Source organism: Quercus robur, chromosome 8 (assembly GCF_932294415.1).
Source record: "Quercus robur chromosome 8, dhQueRobu3.1, whole genome shotgun sequence".
In the NCBI taxonomy this organism is placed as follows: domain Eukaryota; kingdom Viridiplantae; phylum Streptophyta; class Magnoliopsida; order Fagales; family Fagaceae; genus Quercus; species Quercus robur.
The window spans coordinates 24,949,099-24,969,403 of NC_065541.1; the positions used below are offsets into that span (position 1 = coordinate 24,949,099).

The 20,305-nt window shown below is 42.0% G+C and overlaps 2 protein-coding genes across 2 annotated transcripts; one reads left to right on the forward strand and one right to left on the reverse strand.

The window, feature by feature from the left end:
• Positions 1 to 5,565: 5,565 nt before the first annotated feature.
• LOC126696078 (uncharacterized) lies at positions 5,566 to 6,222 on the reverse strand. Its single transcript, XM_050392860.1, has one exon. The coding sequence runs from the start codon at positions 6,220 to 6,222 to the stop codon at positions 5,566 to 5,568; it is 657 nt and encodes a 218-aa protein (XP_050248817.1).
• Positions 6,223 to 17,051: 10,829 nt separating this feature from the next.
• Positions 17,052 to 19,755, forward strand: LOC126695076 (uncharacterized). The gene has a single exon (XM_050391688.1). It carries the CDS (start codon positions 17,300 to 17,302, stop codon positions 19,562 to 19,564), a length of 2,265 nt encoding a protein of 754 aa, XP_050247645.1. The 5' UTR covers positions 17,052 to 17,299; the 3' UTR covers positions 19,565 to 19,755.
• Positions 19,756 to 20,305: the final 550 nt, after the last annotated feature.

A 20,305-nucleotide genomic window follows, 5' to 3' on the forward strand; every position in this document is an offset into this window, starting at 1 on the left:
CGGGCTTTTTGTGTAGAAGTTTAGAGCAAAGCCCTTAACATTGTAGGAGTAATGGCAGATTCTGACTTAAGGGGGGCTAACAAGGTGTACTATCCCCCTACTCTTCGCCTTGCTCCAAGCATTGCTTCTCCTCTTCCAAACCCAAGCCTTGCCTCTTCGATGCTTTAATCAACCATCACTTCGGCCACCAAGCTTGCCTCTGGGAAAGACAAAGAACAGTCAGCTTCCACTCCCGTAATGGAGTTAGAATCCGAGGAGGTTGTTGAAGTTTAGCAATTGAAGAGGAAAAAGAAAGACAAAGAGAAAGAGGTCGTTGCTTGACTTCTTTAGACATAGAATATAGACCAGTCTTGATAAGGGTTAGGTTTAGGCGATGCCCTCTTTTGTAATCTGTACCTGAGCTTGAATGAATATATTCCATTTTTGTTTCCCTCCCATTTGCATTCACTTTCTTATATTATTAAGTATTTCCTCGTATTCTTCTGATATAAGCATATGACTTGAAATATATTAAATTTCTTTAAACTCAATTTCAACTTTTAAACATATCCCCTTATCTCATATAAACCTTTACTTAAAACGCTTGGGATTTAACCTCATTTGCCCTAAGATTAAGTTTGCCCAACCGTTGAGTCTATCTTGGACTTTCAAAGCAAAGGGTCCAATAAGACTAAGAATCATTTGGCTCTTAGTCTCTGTTTCACCTAAAAATTAATTTACTTAAGGCCTGTGATCCGAAGAGTCAAACAAGACTGAGGCCTCGTTCAACACTTAAGCAAGACCGAGGTTTTGTTTAACACTTAAGCAATTTTCATACAATAGTTAATTTACCCAAGGCATGTGACCCAAGGAGTCGAACAAGAACGAGGTTCTGTTTAACACTTAAGCAATTTTCATACAATAGTTAATTTACCCAAAGCATGTAACTCGAGGAGTCAAACAAGACCGAGGTTCTGTTTAACACTTAAGCAATTTTTATACAATAGTTAATTTACCCAAGGCATGTGACTCGAGGGGTCAAACAAGACCAAGGTTCTGTTTAACACTTAACCAATTTTCATACAAGAGTTAATTTCATATGACCCGAGGAGTCGAACAAGACTGAGGTTCTGCTTAACACTTAACCAATTTTCATACAAGAGTTAATTTACCCAAGGCATGTGACCTGAGGAGTCGAACAAGACCAAGATTCTATTTAACACTTAGTATTAAATTGAATTTCAAAAAAATCTGCTTGTAAATTAAAAGAAGAGACTAATCAACAAAACAGATGAAATCATGTAAAACTTGTATTAATAATAATACCTACGCAGATTATTTACATTCCATGGATGCGGAACTACATTCTTATTCAAGTCCTCTAAATAATATGCCCCAATGCCTGCCACCGAGGTTGTCCTATATGGTCTTCCCAATTAGGGCCTAGCTTTCCCTATGATGGGTTCTTCGTTATCCCCACTATTTTCCTTAAAACTAAATCTCCAGGTGCCAATGGCCTTACCTTAATTTTTTTATTGTACCCTTGCCTAAGTTTTTGCTGATAATGTGCCATCTTCACCATAGCGACTTCTCTTCTTTCGTTGATTAATTCTAGGCTCGTTAAAAGTAGATGGTCATTCTCCTCTACACTAAATTGGTCAGTTCTCAAGGTCGGGAAGCTTGTTTCAAGGGGTATAACCGCTTTGGATCCATAAGTCATTGAAAATGGGGTTTTCCCTATTGATCTTCAGTGTGCGGTGCAATATGTCCACAACACATGGGGTAATTCATCTACCCATCTTCCTTTCGCATTATCTAACCTTTTCTTCAACCTAGATACTATGGCCTTATTATTTGCTTCTGCTTGTCCATTTCCCTATGGGTAGGCTGGAGTAGAATATCTATTCCGGATACCTAACTCCCCACAATACCTTCTAAAGTCTTTACTATCAAACTAGAGCCCATTGTCCGAGATCAGCATATGAGGAATCTTGAATCTGGTAACAATGCTCCTCCAAACGAACCTATACGCATCTACGTCCTTGATATTGGAAATAGGCTCAGCCTCCACCCACTTTGTGAAGTAATCAATACTGACGTGGAGCCATCTTCTATTACCCGTAGCTTTTTGGAAATGCCCCACTATGTCCAAGCCCTAATGGGAAAATGGCCAAGGACTAGTGAATGGATTCAAAACCCCTCCCAGTTGATGGATATTTGGAGCATACGTCTGGCACTGATCACACTTCCAAACATACTCCTGTGTAGCTTTCTGCATACTTGGCCACCAATATCCCTAGGTGAGGGCTTTATGGGATAAAGATCTCACTCTAGTATGACTTTCTTAACTTCCCTAGTGCAACTCCTCCAATAGGGGATCCACAGCTTCTGGGTGAACACAGAGAAGATACAGTCTCGAATGCGAGCGTTAATACAACTTTTGCTCCCCAGACAGCCAATATCATGTGGCCTTCCTACGTATATTTTCTGCCTCACCTTTATCTTTGGGCAAATAACCTTGCTTTAAGAACGAAACCAAAGGGTCCATCCAACTCGGCCTAACCTGTATGCTATGCACCTTGATCGGAGACTGATCATCATGACTAGGAGCTACCATATCTTCCACAATTATGACTCGAGGTAGGCCTGTTCCCAAAAAGTTAGCCAGCATAGCCAACGAATCTGCATGGGAGTTCTGCCCCCTCAGGATTTGCCTTAAAACAAAACTTTTAAAACAATACCGAGCACACTTGACTTTAATGAGACATCCTTGCATTCGTTGATCCTTGGCCTCAAATTCTCCATTGACTTGCCCAACCACTAAGCGTGAATCCGAATATATCTCTATAGCTTTTCCTCCAAGTTTGCTAACCATTGCCATCCTGGCCAATAAAGCTTCATACTTGGCTTCATTGTTTGTAACTAGGAAGCCTAAACACAAGGATTTCTCCACTATCAACTTCTTGGGAGTTACCAACACAATCCCCACTCTAGAGCCTTTTTGGTTTGCTACTCTGTCTGTGTATACCTCCCAGATTGCAGTGGAAGAAGCTGAGGCCACCAAAACTCTCGGCCCTAGCCTCTTGTCTCCCCCAACATCCTCGGTAAACTTTGCAACGAAGTCCTCCAGGACTTGCCCCTTCATAGCTGTTCGAGGGAAATACTTAATATCAAAAGACTCGAGCATGGTCCCCCATTTAGCAATCCTACCCGTATAATTAGACTTTCGTAACAATGCTTGCAATGGGAGATGGGTGAGTACTACCACAGTGTGCGCTTAGAAATAATGAGGAAGCCTTCTTGTAGCATGTATAATAGCCAACATTGGTTTCTCCAAAGGTAAGTAATGGCCTTTGCCTCCTGCAAGGACTTATTAACATAATAGACAGGCTTCTATACTCCGTTCTCTGTCCTAACTAGTACCAAACTTACTACATGACCTGTGACTGCTATGTAAGCATATAATACTTCCTCCTTCTCAAGTCGCAAGAGAATAGGAGGATGTGACAAGTATTGCTTCAACTCTTCAAAGGCTGCTACACATTCCTCGGTCTACTCAAAGTTCTTCCACTTATGAAGGAGCTAGAAGAATAGTTAACATTGATCGGCTGATCGAGAAATGAACTTATTCAATGCAACTGTCATCCCTGTCAACTTTTGTACTTCCTTAGAGTTCCAAGGAGGATGCAAGTCATTAATGGCACTGATCTAGTCAGGATTAACTTCTATTCCTTGGTGCGTAATCATGTAACCCAAGAATTTTCCTGAGCTGACTCCAAAAGAACACTTAGACGCTTTTAAACATAGTTTGTGTTTCCTCAGTACCAAGAATATGTCCTTTAGGTCTTTCAAGTGCTCCGAGACTTGCTTGCTTTTTACTACCATATCATCAATGTAAGCCTTCACATTCTACGCTTCGAACATTCATGTCACCATTCTTTGATATGTAGCCCCAGTATTCTTCAGATCAAAGGGCATCATCCAATAATGATAATTACCCGTAGGAGCTCAGAAGGTGGTCTTTTGTTGGTCGAACAACACTAGTGATATTTGGTGATATCCCTGAAAAGCATCCAAGAAGCTCATCCGAGGATGTCCAACGGTTGCATCCACCAATTGGTCAATTCGAGGAACAGGGAATGGATCTTTTGGGCAAACTTTATTCAGATTCATAAAATCCACACACACATGCCACTTCTTGTTTTTCTTCTTCACCACCATAGTATTAGCCAACCATTCAAGATAAAAAACTTCCTTAATTGCCCCCGCCTGCTTAAGCTTATTCACTTCTTCCTTTACTGCCTCAACATGCTCTTTCAAAGAGCGTTGGGGTGGTTGTCTCCTCGGCACAGCACCGAGGCTTACATTCGACCGACGGCATATAAACTCAGGATCAATTCCTGGGACATCATAAGTACTCCATGCAAATACATCTACATTTCTCCTTAAAAACTCCAACAATTCTTTTTTCTCCATAGGGGGTAATTTAGCCCCAACTTGAAAGTATCTTTCTTCATCCTGATCGATCATAACCCTTTCCAACTCATCACATAGTAACCCTTACGACTCGGTCCCAAGTTCAACCTCGGGACCAGTTAATTGCTTTGGGACCTGCTCTATCCCTATTAGAGCTTGATCCGGGAAGTGCTGCTCAACAGCAGCCACCAAACATTGTCTAGCCACTATCTGGCTCTCGACTAGCTCCCTAGCTCATCCTTGCATAGGATACTTAACCTTCAAGTGCAGGGTAGATGACACTACCCCATAGCGTGAAGCCATGGCCTTACAAAAATAGCAGTATACGGGGAATAAGCTTCCACCACAATAAAGTTAACTTCTACCTCCTCATCCCTAGCTTGCATAGGTAGTCTAATCATTCCATGGGGGATTACCATTCTTCCATCAAATCTGACTTAAGGCAACTCATATTCCTCTAGATCCTTAAGTTTGAGATTCAACCCCTTATACAAATCCGAGTACATGATCTCAGCCCCACTTCCTTGGTCCACAAAGACTCTCTCACATTATATCCGGTGATCCGAATGGTCACCACTAAGGCATCATCATGGAGTTGGAATGTTCCCCCTTTATCCTTCTCTAAGAAACCTAGTGTTGGTACTGCCATCACTTTGGCCCTTTTAGACATTTGAGACAGATCCCCCAATTTTGAATTTGAAGCTACAGACATAACTCCCGAACATGAACTAGCATTGCCCCTAGGTGTAGCAAACACATTAATCGTACCCAGGGTTGGTTGAGGAACTCTGTCTCTTTGATATGCATCCTCAGGTCGTCCTACTTGCCCCCCTGACTGATGCAAGAATTGCTTTAACTTCCTAGCCTTCACCAACTGACCCAAGTGGTCACGCAAGGTTCTACAATCCTCAGTTGTATGTCCTCTCTCTTGATGATAGTGGTAGTAAAGACTCATATTTCGCTTGGATGGGTCTCTACCCATCTTATTTGGCCATTTAAAGTATGGTTCATTCTTTATCTTTTCGAGATTTAATAAATTGGCTCCTTAAACACCGAGTTGATCATTTGCGTGCCTATTCCTGATGATGGATTGAAAAAATCCCTCCTAGGTTAGTTATGATTGTATCCTCTTGCCAGAAGATCCCTTTTTTCTGGGAAGACTTTGACCTTTCCCTTTCCTTGGATCTGATCTTCCTCGACCCATTTGTGCTTATCAATGCGATCCATGAGTTGGGGCATACTACGGGCAGGTTTCTTTGTCAACGATTTCCTCAAATCATGCTCTGGGGGAAGTCCTACCTTGAAAGTCCTTATAGCTACATCTTCAAAATCACCATCTATCTCATTGAACACCTCCCAATACCTATTGGAATAAGTCTTCAAAGTCTCCCTTTCCCTTATGACCATGGATAATAAGGAATCTGAGGGCCTTAGGACTCTGCTACACGTCACAAATCTTACTGCAAATGCTTTTGTAAGTTCCTCTAAAGATCTTATAGAGCCTTCCTCCAGCTCGTCAAACCATTTCATGGCAACAGGCTCGAAGCTAGAGGAGAAGAAGACCTTGCACATAAGAGCCTCATTCATTGAGTGGATAGCCATCCTCTGATTGAAGTGGCTTACATGTTCCACAGGGTTGGTTCTCCCATTATAAATAGTAAACGTAAGTTGTGCAAAATGATGAGGAAGTTTTGCTCTGTCAATTCTCCTTGTAAAAGATGACTTTGAAATTTGATGAAGAGCCTTACTCATTGCATTATTCCCCATATTCCTAGAGGGTGATCTCTCTCCTCGCTTTCTCCTTTTTTTCTCTAGCCTATCAAGGCATGATGATGCAGAGAAAGGTTCGCTAAGGGGTGTCCTTGACCTTCGTTTATAGGTTCGGTCCCCTTCCTCATCAGATCCTTCACTTGATGGAGGTGTTGGATCATTTCCGTCGCTCTCCTAATGATGCAATTTTTTGCGCAAGTGGTCAATCTCTAATTTTAGATTCCGTGTTTCCTACTCATGTGAAGCATGGCCTCCAATTCTGGAATGGCTCTTATAGGTCTGCCCCGTATACAGAGTTTCCACCCTAACACTTGGGGTGGGATTATGCTTTCTGTCTCTCCTTCTTTCTAGGTTAATAAAGTGGTCATTTTGTTGAGAACCCATTGACTCTTCCCTGTCATGCTCCGGGTTGGCCATAACTTAGGAAGAATGAACTGCAAATGAACTTTCCACAGATGGCGCTAATTGTAGGTACTAGGAAATTGACGACCTAAGCCCACCAAAAACAGTGATGCCTTACTCGTCAACTCAAGCCCACACAATAGAATTTTTAAAGAGAGTGGGAAAAAAGTTCAAGCGTAATTCTGGGACTAAGTTCTGGTCTAATCCGAGGAACTAGAAGCTCTAGATGAATGATTAGGAATGACAATGGGTTGAGGTCGGGTCAGGTTGGGTTTCTTTATGCCCGAACCCGACCCATGGGCTTGTACTCATTACCTGAACCCGGCCTGTTTAATTAACAGTTTTTTTTTTTTTTAATTTTTTTGTTGCACCCAAACCCGCCTCGTCGAGCCCCGGCCCAAAATCACAAACCTAGAAATCAGAACAAACCCAAAATCACAAACGACAGAATATGTATGTAATTATCTTCGCAATCACAACATATTCTTGGCAATTTTCTTGCCATCCAAATGGATGCCAAGATCTAACAAACCAATTTGTACAAAAAATTCAACAAATTACAAATCCCAAAAGTTTTGCAAACCCAGAAATAAAATTAGCAAATTTGAAAATCCCACCAACAAAACACCAAAAAAACCCAACAAATTTGGCTAAAAAAAAAAAAAAAAAAAAACCTAAACCCAAAATTTGCTCACAAAAACACGAAAAGAAAAAAAATCCAAACCACACTGATTGTGGATCTGTAACGGGTGAGGGGTGGTTCATGGTGGATTTGTAACAGGCGAGGTGCTTGATTGCTTGATTGTGGCTGGGCTTATCGGCGACGATTTTCTTGGATCTTGTTTTCTGGGCTTGGTTTTAGTTGTGGTGGCTTGGGTGAGTTGCCAGTTGTGTGGTGCTTGATCGCTTAAGGGAATGCTTGAGGGAAGGCGGTGACAGCTTAGTTCGGTGACAAGATTGAGAGTGAGTGAGAATGGGAGAGGAGAGTGGGCAGCTGGTGAGTGATTGAATGTGTATTGTGAAATGAGAGAGGGTTAGTTTTAGGGTTTATAATTATGTGTGTGTATGTGTGTGTGTATATATATATATATATATATATATAGAAGGGTTTTTTTTTTTTGTAATTGTATTAACTTATAATTAACCGGGTTAGGTCGGGTCCGGGTTTTTACCAAAACCTGGACTCGACCCGGACCCACTTCAGGTTTTTTTTTTTTTTAAAACCCAAACCCGACCCTATTCTTTATCGGCCGAGTAAAACCCGACCCATTAGGGTTAGGCCGGGTCGGGCCCCACGGGTTGGGTAGCAATTGCCATCCCTATGAATGATACAAATTCTACATCAAACCTTCACTGTTCATCCTGTAGTTTATTTTTACACTTAGAGAAAAATTTCCCCCCCCCCCCCCTAAACTAGGAAGTTCCCCTATCTTATATATCCTTCCTCTTGGCATCCTAACCCTCCACCTGTATGCCTCAGGGCTTTCCTTAGGTCACTTGTTCCATCAGAGCTCTGATGAAGGTGGTAGAAGGGGCTTCTAACTGTGAAACTACTGCTCATGTGTCATTTCTTCATTTAATGTAGCTTATAAGGTTGTTGTAGTGTATTCAATGTGGTGGGGAAATGTATACCCTTTACCGGAAGCTTCCTCCCACCACCTTGGCCCTCCTTCCCTCTGATCCTTTCTCCTCCAAATGGGTCCTGTGGGGACCAACAATTGACGGGCCAGGCCCATTCGCTGATGAAGGGCCCAAAGGTCTAAGCAGAAAAAGGGTCATGGCCAGAGTTCAAGAATAGTGTGACCCAAATTGGCCCGGAGAAGCAGCCGAGGACAGTGCAGTCCTCGGCTGACTCAAGAATAAGGGCAGAAAGGTAAAAGGACGTGCTTGAAGGGAAATCCAAAATATCTAAGAAAAGCTTCCTCTGCCACCTTCCCCATACATATCTATGCGCCTAGCAGAGCCTTACCCATTAACTTTATGAACAACTCTCAACGACTTAGGTCTGGGACTGATGGGACAAGTATCAGTCTTGGAAATGTTGACCCTACACGTGGACGAAGGAAATTGAAGGCAGGCCAATATAAAAGGAAAATATGCAACCTAAAGAAGGGGAGATCCTTCCAGAGAAAAGGACCAAAAGGGGTGAACATCTCTAAATCATGCATGAACAACTTAACAAAACCATAGCCGAGTAAACATGACTTAGCCTTTCGACCCCACTCTCTACAAATGATATTGTACGGGTCCATTTACGTGCGAACCCAATCCTGCTGTGGTTTAACGCAAATCGTGCCCCTACAATTGGCGCCCACCGTGGGGAGGCTTGCGTGTTAGCTCGAGCGGTGGCAAGGTTGAGTTTCTGTCGAACAAGGGACTATGAGGATGCCTGTATCACCGGCGACACATTGTTGCTATTCCAACATAGGCTCCTACTAGGGGCTACGTTCCACGGTGTCAACGACATGGGCAAGCCTAGGGGCTTCAAACATCAGGTCGACTTCCTCCACCTTATTCGAGGAGCAAAACCTTCGGAAGAATAATCATACAAGTTTTGGACAGAACCAAGGCCTTGCATGGTCCTCGGACCCAAGCCTCTGGGGAAACCAACTACTTAAAAGGAATCAGACAAGTTTTGGACAGAACCAAGGCCTTGCATGGTCCTCGGACCCAAGCCTCTGGGGAAACCAACTACTTAAAAAGAATCATACAAGTTTTGGACAGAACCAAGGCCTTGCATGGTCCTCGGACCCAAGCCTCTGGGGAAACCAACTACTTAAAAAGAATCATACAAGTTTTGGACAGAACCAAGGCCTTGCATGGTCCTCGGACCCAAGCCTCTGGGGAAACCAACTACTTAAAAGGAATCAGACAAGTTTTGGACAGAACCAAGGCCTTGCATGGTCCTCGGACCCAAGCCTCTGGGGAAACCAACTACTTAAAAAGAATCATACAAGTTTTGGACAGAACCAAGGCCTTGCATGGTCCTCGGACCCAAGCCTCTGGGGAAACCAACTACTTAAAAGGAATCAGACAAGTTTTGGACAGAACCAAGGCCTTGCATGGTCCTCGGACCCAAGCCTCTGGGGAAACCAACTACTTAAAAAGAATCATACAAGTTTTGGACAGAACCAAGGCCTTGCATGGTCCTCGGACCCAAGCCTCTGGGGAAACCAACTACTTAAAAGGAATCAGACAAGTTTTGGACAGAACCAAGGCCTTGCATGGTCCTCGGACCCAAGCCTCTGGGGAAACCAACTACTTAAAAAGAATCATACACTTGCATGGTCCTCGGACCCAAGCCTCTGGGGAAACCAACTACTTAAAAAGAATCATACAAGTTTTGGACAGAACCAAGGCCTTGCATGGTCCTCGGACCCAAGCCTCTGGGGAAACCAACTACTTAAAAGGAATCAGACAAGTTTTGGACAGAACCAAGGCCTTGCATGGTCCTCGGACCCAAGCCTCTGGGGAAACCAACTACTTAAAAAGAATCATACAAGTTTTGGACAGAACCAAGGCCTTGCATGGTCCTCGGACCCAAGCCTCTGGGGAAACCAACTACTTAAAAGGAATCAGACAAGTTTTGGACAGAACCAAGGCCTTGCATGGTCCTCGGACCCAAGCCTCTGGGGAAACCAACTACTTAAAAAGAATCATACAAGTTTTGGACAGAACCAAGGCCTTGCATGGTCCTCGGACCCAAGCCTCTGGGGAAACCAACTACTTAAAAGGAATCAGACAAGTTTTGGACAGAACCAAGGCCTTGCATGGTCCTCGGACCCAAGCCTCTGGGGAAACCAACTACTTAAAAAGAATCATACAAGTTTTGGACAGAACCAAGGCCTTGCATGGTCCTCGGACCCAAGCCTCTGGGGAAACCAACTACTTAAAAGGAATCAGACAAGTTTTGGACAGAACCAAGGCCTTGCATGGTCCTCGGACCCAAGCCTCTGGGGAAACCAACTACTTAAAAGGAAGCATACAAGTTTTGGACAGAACCAAGGCCTTGCATGGTCCTCGGACCCAAGCCTCTGGGGAAACCAACTACTTAAAAGGAATCATACAAGTTTTGGACAGAACCAAGGCCTTGCATGGTCCTCGGACCCAAGCCTCTGGGGAAACCAACTACTTAAAAGGAAGCATACAAGTTTTGGACAGAACCAAGGCCTTGCATGGTCCTCGGACCCAAGCCTCTGGGGAAACCAACTACTTAAAAGGAATCATACAAGTTTTGGACAGAACCAAGGCCTTGCATGGTCCTCGGACCCAAGCCTCTGGGGAAACCAACTACTTAAAAGGAATCATACAAGTTTTGGACAGAACCAAGGCCTTGCATGGTCCCCGGACCCAAGCCTCTGGGGAAACCAACTACTTAAAAGGAAGCATACAAGTTTTGGACAGAACCAAGGCCTTGCATGGTCCTCGGACCCAAGCCTCTGGGGAAACCAACTACTTAAAAGGAAGCATACAAGTTTTGGACAGAACCAAGGCCTTGCATGGTCCTCGGACCCAAGCCTCTGGGGAAACCAACTACTTAAAAGGAAGTATACAAGTCTCGGACCCCCAACACCAAAAGGGCCGATACGAAATGGAGTAACATGTTTCTAAAAACATAATCAAAGTCGCTCGATGCTCAGTCACCCCCTTCAATGAATTATTTGGAGTTCATCGTTCCTCGGACAGCATTCTCGCGCATATCATGGGACATTCAACCGTTACCTAGGTTAGTTTCCTGAATTTAACTTATTGTCAATTATTATTGTGCCTGGTAGTATAGGTAAGTTAGAACAAATTAGAACGAGTTGAATCGTGTTTCAAGGGGCCCCTGCCCTAGGTAGCACTGAGAGAAAGCACACACGGGGAGTACACTCATTCACGAGGTGGTGTGCCAAAAGAACCATACCCAAAAACAAGTATATAAACTTCTATTTTTATTACGATGAAGAAATAGTACATCGTGCAATGAAAAGCTGGAATCAGCCTACGTCAAAGCTTACTACATGAGTACTACATAAGCACGAAAAAGAAAAATGCAAGAAAGCTGTAGAAAGCCGAGGAGGTATGTCGGAGGAAAGGTTGGCTACAGCTCCGAGACCTTACTCCTCCCCCGCACCCTTACCTGCCCATAACTCAGGCAGCCAAAAAGACCCAACTTGAACCTGACACCGTTGAAGAAAAGGTGCAGGGAGTTGAAGGTGATGGGGCTTTCTCTAAATATACACCTGCCGCAAAGCAGAGGCGCTGATGGAGGAAAACCCTTCTTCTGCCATACCAAAGTGTTGGCATGAACAGAGCCTGCTTCGGATTTTGGCTAAAAGAGGGAGAGACGCCGTTCTCCCTCGGTGGAGATGGAAAACTCTCCTGAGCTTGTGCTTCCTGTGCCCATACCTTACTGTTATAAGCCTCATGAAGACACGGCGCTTCTGCGGCGGAGACATTTCTTTCCTCCCAACCCTCACTTTCAACATGTTATGCCAAGAGGGGAGAACTCCGGATATGGGAGCTGTGATGTGGGAGAGAATCTGAAGGATTTGTGCGTATATAAAGCAACTTTCTCTCCTTCCCATTTATTGGAAAAGACAAGGTGATGGCAGTCAACTCATGTAGCGTCCCGAGAAACGCTACAGACAAAACAGTCCTGGCTCAACTTCCAACATCAACTGCAACCACAAGATTAAAGAGCCTCGTAAAGACGCACTTCGGTCATCGTGACATCAAAGAGTACCACGTGGCCAGAAGTTGCAGAAATATCTCTTAATTCATGGGCTAGGTGGATTCGTGGCCCCGGGGCCGCTTTGTGTAAGGGCCCAGGTACTTTGGCCGACGCCGAGCAGCGGCCATGGCCGAGGACAATCACTGTTGGGCACCTCGGGAAATGCTTAAAGATAGGGGAAACCAAGTACTGATGCAGACATTGGTCTTGGACAGAACCTAAGGCTTGCATGGTCCTCGGACTCAGGCCAAAAGGGAAAACCAAGTACTAGTGCAGACATTGGTCTTGGACAGAACCTAAGGCTTGCATGGTCCTCGGACTCAGGCCAAAAGGGAAAACCAAGTACTAGTGTAGACATTGGTCCCGGACAGAACCTAAGGCTTGCATGGTCCTCGGATCCAAGCTAAAAGGGAAAACCTAGCACCGATAAAGACCCAAGTCTCGGACTCAAGCCTAAAGGGAAAGATTCAAGCACATGGGATGAAACGCATAAGTCTTGAACAAAACCCAGGTTTTGCAAAGTCCTCGGACCCAGGCTGATTGGGAAATCAACTGCCCGAATGAAGAAACTTCTCGGCTTAAATAGTGGAAAGGGTTAAGTCTCGCGTATCATGAAAATAGCAGAACAACCTAATGATCGTCAACCTAAAGAGGCCATTCATCCGGTGGGTAACACATCCTCGGATAGCTACCTCTCACATCTTATCGGAGCATTTAATACACATCACGGCCAATTTTAAGATAAGTCTCATTCCTCACTGGTCGGATTGCCATGTTGAATAATAATTTTGTTAAAGTTATCGTGACATCTTTTTAGGAACGATTACCTTGGCCTTAGTTGTAATTGATTCAAATGCTATACTATTATGCCGAGCAGCGCTTTCGCATTTGCTAAAATATATAGACAAAACATACAAAATAGAGTAACAATCACTTTTATTAATATGAAAAATTGTTACAACATACAAGGAAGGGCTTAAACAAGCCTATACAAAAATGAACTGCTAAAACAGTAACAACAACCGTAACATAAATAAGTAAACCATCAAGTGTCTTCTGAACTCGCCTTCAAAGTCTCTCTGAAATCTATGCCTCAGAACTGTTCATATCAGGAGAAGATCCTTATACAAAAATAATGGAGGAGAAGGAAGAAGAATTAGAAGACATGGAAGCACTTCAGCAAGCTCTTGTCACTGAAGAATGCAAGGGAAAAAGAAGATGGAGGACATGAGCGGGAAGGAGGAGAAGAAGAGGGAAGCAATGAAAAGAAAGTAAAAGGAGCAAAAGAGGGAGAAGGGGAGCCATATTAGGTATGCTCATGAGAGAGCAGATGGAGATGACAAGGGAGGTTTTTGACTCAGTCACACCGGAAATAGGATGTGACGAGCCCCTGCTTCGGATTTTGGCTAAAAGAATGGGGAGACAAACCTTGAGTCTCCACCACCCTTGCCCCGACCGAGCCATCTCAAGTTTCGTTAAGGTATGGTGTCTCTGGGAAATGAGGGATTCATTCATGGTTGATCACTATGGGGGACGTGTTATCGAATGAGGAATAACCAGATGGAAGAAGTGGATTCTGAGAAGAGTCTAAGGGATTCGCATATGAGAGAATCACCTTCTTGTCTTCTCTCTTTATATAGGGGAAAAAGACGAGGGTACGTGACACGCTCCGATCCTCTAAGAAATCTGCTAGTAAATGCAAAACCGTTTCGTTTCTCCAAGCTATCCGTAACCGCTAGATTTAAGAGGCCTCGTAAAGGGAAGACATTAAAAGCGCACTACGACTAACCAAACGGAATAAACGCATCACGCGTAAGTCAAGGGAAATATCTCGTAGACCGGCGCATTCCTTGGGGAGGTGAAAAGTCGCCGACGTTGATCAAGGGCCGAACTTAATGAGCCGCAATAAAGTCTCGGTATTATCAAAACCCACCTTTCCAACCGAGGAGTTGGATAGCAGGGTTTTGAGGGGGCTATTGTGGGGACCAACAATTGACGGGCCAGGCCCATTCGCTGATGAAGGGCCCAAAGGTCTAAGCAGAAAAAGGGTCATGGCCAGAGTTCAAGAATAGTGTGACCCAAATTGGCCCGGAGAAGCAGCCGAGGACAGTGCAGTCCTCGGCTGACTCAAGAATAAGGGCAGAAAGGTAAAAGGACGTGCTTGAAGGGAAATCCAAAATATCTAAGAAAAGCTTCCTCTGCCACCTTCCCATACATATCTCTGCGCCTAGCAGAGCCTTACCCATTAACTTTATGAACAACTCTCAACGACTTAGGTCTGGGACTGATGGGACAAGTATCAGTCTTGGAAATGTTGACCCTACACGTGGACGAAGGAAATTGAAGGCAGGCCAATATAAAAGGAAAATATGCAACCTAAAGAAGGGGAGATCCTTCCAGAGAAAAGGACCAAATGGGGTGAACATCTCTAAATCATGCATGAACAACTTAACAAAACCACAGCCGAGTAAACATGACTTAACCTTTCGACCCCACTCTCTACAAATGATATTGTACGGGTCCATTTACGTGCGAACCCAATCCTGCTGTGGTTTAACGCAAATTGTGCCCCTACAGGTCCTCTCGTAATGCCATCTTTAATCCTTTTCCCTTCTCGGATCGGTGAAGTCCTTGGGTTAGATATATTTTTGCGGGTGGAACCATGCGATACTTCATTTTACATTCTCTTTGGTCCTCGGACGCTTTACACTTATCATTTAAACTTCAACAAATTTAAATTCTCTTCAAAGTAAAAGTCTATTAAAAAAAAAAATCTAAACTTTAATCCAAAAAAAAAAAAAAACCACGTTTTCTTTTTAAACAACAATTCAAGTTTTCTTTCTAAAAAAAAAAACAATATTTTGACTTCTACTCCAACTAAAACTCTATTATCAACATTTTAAGAACAACTAATTAGTAAATTAATTTATATTATTTGTTATGATATATTTCCTCAAATTAAGGGATAACATTTAAAAACTATTTAATTTAATAAAACTAAAAGTCTACATCAAAATTTTCTAATCTTAAAAACAGCACAACTCACGATTTTGTTTTTGTTTTTTTTCCTCAAGTTGCATCATTTAATATTTTATTAGGATATTAAGCTACATGATTCTTGACTAAGGGATTATAAGATTTAACAATAATTTAATTTAGATAAAACTTTATCATCTAAGTTTTTAAAATATAAATTCTACTCCAACTAATAGTTTATTATCAAAATTTTCAAAACTTATACACACACACAAAGCTATGACTTTTTGATATAATTACTCTTAACCAATAAAGTCATCCCTATAATTATATCCCACACAATACCACCCCACGTTCTTGTATTTTTTTTTTTTCACTTTTTTTTCCCAAGATACAACTTACACTTATATTTGAATCTAATAAATTCATCTTACTTATTGTTCTTTACTTCTGAATTTGCACAAAGGATATTATGCCAAATGAAGTTTATTATAAAGAAGCAAAACAATGAACACCTATTTAAGTTCTTGGTTATCTTATGTAAGTTTTTTATTATTATTTTTATTCTCAAATTTTGAAATTTTTGTGTATGTTTTGATTATTGTATTTAATTTGTGAGTGTGTTGATTTTTTTAATTAGACTATCACTAGGAAAAAAACTGTATTGTGGAACTATTTTGTTTTTTTTTTTTGTTTTTATATTTGTATTGGCTAGGGCATAGATTAAATATAATTAAAATAGGAATAATTAAACTCATTCCATATCTCATATTAAGAAATTAACCAAAGTACAAAGAGAATTTTAAAATATAAAAATTGATAAACACTGATAAAGTCTAAACTTTAAACCATTAGCACTTACAAGTAAAATTTTTTATAATTAAAATTACTTACTTATTTTAGAATTTATTATTACTATTATTTAATAATTTTGTTTTAGTTATTTTTTTTTAAAAAAAAAGCTTACATTTGAATTTTCATTGAGTCATTGCACGGGAATAAAACTATTAATAATATAACTAAAGTTACCTTCAGAAAAAGAAAATGAAGCAATATTGAAAAAAGTAGGTGTCACACATGTAAAATATCATTGTATGCAACGCCACATATATATTTATTATATCTCTAACTAAGATTATCATATTGACGAGTACTAATATTTTGGTAGATACTTGGTCATCGGTTTGGACAAGGGAAAGAAAGTAGGAAAATTAAATTTTCAGAAAAAAAAGTAGGAAAATTTCGTAAAATCCCAGAAATGAGAAATCTCACATTCAAGGACTGGTTTCAGTTCCGACTTTCAGGTTTTAATAGCTACATGGTTGGTTAGGTGATAACTAGAAAACAAGGACACATACCAAACTGGGTGCGCGAGTGGAAGAAAAAGACCTTAAACAGAAAGCAAAGCAAGCAACTAGCTCCTTTTATTTCTCAGTTTCTCTTTACCACCTTTCTTTATCAAAAATTTTTTCTTTTACCTTTCCCTTTTGCTTGACTTTCAATCACACTCCTAAGCTTCAGAATACCACAACTAGAAGGAAGGAGAAAAAAAAAAAAAAAAAAAAAAAAACCTCGTGTAATAAAGCGGGGCACAATGAAACAAATCTCTTTAGCCAAGATAAAGCAATGAACTTTATCCTAGAAATTCTAGTCCAAGCAACAGGTGTACTGTGGATTTAATACAAAGAGCAAGGGCACTATGGTCATGTAAAGTGATAAAGTAACGCAAGGCCCATAGAACAGAGAACAGACCCTACAGTCACAGAGTTACATTTAGCTAAAGACAAGCAGCATTTCGTCACTCTCCATTAAACCCTCTTTATCTCTTTTTTCTCTCTGTCTTTGTCTATGTGCAATCTTGTACCTCTCACTCTCAGTAACCAAGAAGTAAAACAAAGATCTGCTTCATCGTCATCCAATGGTCAATAGTTTCATGGCCCAAATACAGTGACAAAATAGCAAAAAATAGAAGGTAAAAAAATGGAATCAGAAAGACCCTATCGCACTACAAGCACCAATAGTAGCAGCAATAGTAGCACCACAAGCGAGCTCTTCATTTGCTTCACTTCACGACTCTCTTCTTCTTCTTCCATGAAGCTCTCCTCCAAATCTATTCTCAGTCCAGGCCGTACTAGAGAACCATCTCAAATCTCTCTCTCCTCCTCTCTAAGCCGAAGACTAAGAAGCAACGGTAGCATGAAGGGAGGCCAAGCCTCGCCAATGTTCCCAACTGGGGCTAAGAAAAGAGGCTGTGCTTTTGAAAACCCAGAGCCCTCTTCACCCAAAGTCACCTGTATTGGCCAGGTGAGAGTCAAAACCAAGAAGCAAGGGAAAAAGTTGAGAACTAGATCGAAAAGAAGAGGGGAAGCGAGCTTTCGAAGAGTGGAGCAGCAAAATACAAGTCTTAATGTTACACAACAAGAGGTTAACGTTCAGAATAATAGTCAGTTTCAAAGCCAACAGCTTTTACAACAACAACAACAACAGCAGCAGCAGCAGCATGAGTGTTCGCCGCATAGGAATCAAAGGTGGGTGCATTTACCAGTGACAATATGTGAAGGTTTGAGGGCTTTTGGTGCTGAGTTTAATTGTTTCCTGCCGTGTCGGTCTTCGTGTATGAGGGAAAAGGAAGAGAAAGCTGAGAGATCGGAGGGTGGTGGAAATGGGAGTTCTTGTGGAGCGGTGTTTGCGAGGTGGTTGGTGGCGATGCAAGAAAATGAAGGGAAAGGTGGGAGGGAGATAGAGTTGGTGGTGGGAGAAGAAGAAAGCGAGACAGAGAGTGTGAGGAGAAAGAGTAGGAGGGAGATTTTTGAAGGTATTGAGATTAAGGAAGAGAGGATTGAGGAGGAAGACCAAGAGGAAGGGAGAGTTAGTATTTGTGTTCCGCCCAAGAATGCTTTGTTGCTCATGAGGTGTAGATCTGACCCTGTTAAAATGGCGGCTCTGGCTAATCGGTTTTGGGAGTCTCCGGTTCATGACGAAGATGAAGATAAAGATGAGGATAATGAAAATGTGGAACACGAAGAAGGAGAAGAACAACAACAACAACAACAACAATATAGGGATTTGGAAGAAAGGCAAAGTAAAGTTGAGGTGGATGAGGTTTCTGATAGTCAAGAGCATGGATACCCAGAAGAAAAGGCAAACTTGGTTTTAGAAGAAGAAGCAGCAGAAAAAATAGTAGTGGAAGAAAACCCAGAGCTTCAACAGCACCCAGAAGAGCAAGAAAACCATGAAGAAGAAAAATTACAAGTAAAAGAAGAGTTGTTTGAGGAGGTGAACCAGCCAGTACCAGAACCAGAACTAAAACAAGAACCAGAGGCTCTTGTAGATCCCGAGGTTTTTGAACATAATGTAGTACTTCAAGAAATTGAGGATGTACAAGAAAATGAAGCAGAGGCAGAAGATGAAGAAGAAGATGAAGAAGAAGCAAGCTTTTCCTCTTCTACTTTAGTTTCCATACATTCCGAGCAAGAATCAGAAGCACAAGCACTAGAAGAAGAAGAAGAAGAAGAAGAAGAAGAGGAAGAAGCAAGGGTTGAGGCTTTAGACGAGGATGAAGATAAAGAAGAGTCACTGTCTGGGACGCCTTGGGAAGACGAAGAGACAGTGACCCATGAAAGATTCGAACCCCAAGAAAAAGAAGAAGAAGAAGACGACCCGAATACCCACGAGAAGGAGCCGGGTATAGAAGAGTCAAAGTTCCGAGAAAGTCAACAACGAAAGCCTGAGAGAGAAAGAGAAAGCTCAGTGTTACCAGACTGCTTGCTTCTAATGATGTGTGAGCCAAAGCTTTCCATGGAGGTATCCAAAGAAACCTGGGTTTGCAGTACCGACTTCATCCGATGGCTCCCAGAGAGACCCATCAAGAAAACCAACGGCGGAGATGGAAAAGACCCCAAAAAAAGAGTGATCAGCGCCGCCACCGAGGACAACTCTAAAAATCCTGCGCCACCTACGCACACGGCGGCGCCGCACCACTTGCTACTTCAGCCGCCGCGTTCTTCGTGTTCATTTCCAGCTGCGGTGGCGGCTCCGGGAGCAGGAGTGTCGATGGCGACTATGATAGAGCAGAAGCTGGTGGGGGCAAAGGGGTACGAGCCGTTTGTGTTGACACGCTGTAAGTCGGAGCCGATGAGGTCTTCGGCTAAGTTGATGCCGGAGCCTTGTTTTTGGAAGAATAGGAAGCTGGAGCCGCACCGCCCGGCTACGCTTGGAGTCGGCGCGGCTGGGGTTGGGTTCTGAGCTGAGCTCTGACCAAGGTAATTATTAGAATCTGGTAAAATAAAAAGTGTGACAAATGGTTAGTGGTTTTAGTTTTACTTTACTGTAGGGTTTGCAGGACAGGTTTAGCTTTTTACTGCTCCCGTATGTTTGTACATCTTTGTTTATTGATTTCCAAGCAATTATTATTATTATTATTTTTTTCCCTTTAATTAATTTTGTGTTATAAATAAGTTACAATTAATTATAAAATTTACTGTGGACTGCGAAGCATGTGTGAGTATGATGATTGAGTAGAGTCTATGTTACGTGTAGGGCCCGCAAGGGGTCACCGTTTTAGATGGGTGTGCTGGTGGGACAGTTGGATGTTTGGATTGTGGTAGTTTGCTTAATAAGCTCGTTACGTGTCTCATGAAAATAATTTTAGTGGTTTGGTATATGGTCTTATCAGTCACTTTCCTAATCTGATATTGTGTAATGTTGGAGCAAACGAATAGTATGTGAATTAACCAGTGATGAATGTGTTAATAATAATGGTTATGATTGCGATGGAGGGAGGACATTTAGAATAAAGGACATTCTGTTTTTTTTTTTTGGGTCTAATCATCTTGACTAGAATAAGAAACATTCATGTTCATGTTCGATTATTGACACTTCGACAGTGATCAAATTGAGCTAGAATAAAAAATTATTGAAGTATGGTTGTAGAATCAAATCGTGCTTGGCAAATGTTTAACAAATTAACAAATGAAAAATGAAAAA

Bases quoted from the DNA above. Each gene is read 5' to 3' on its own strand.
- LOC126696078 (XM_050392860.1), bottom strand. From the start codon at position 6,222: ATGGGGAATAATGCAATGAGTAAGGCTCTTCATCAAATTTCAAAGTCA.
- LOC126695076 (XM_050391688.1), top strand. From the start codon at position 17,300: ATGGAATCAGAAAGACCCTATCGCACTACAAGCACCAATAGTAGCAGC.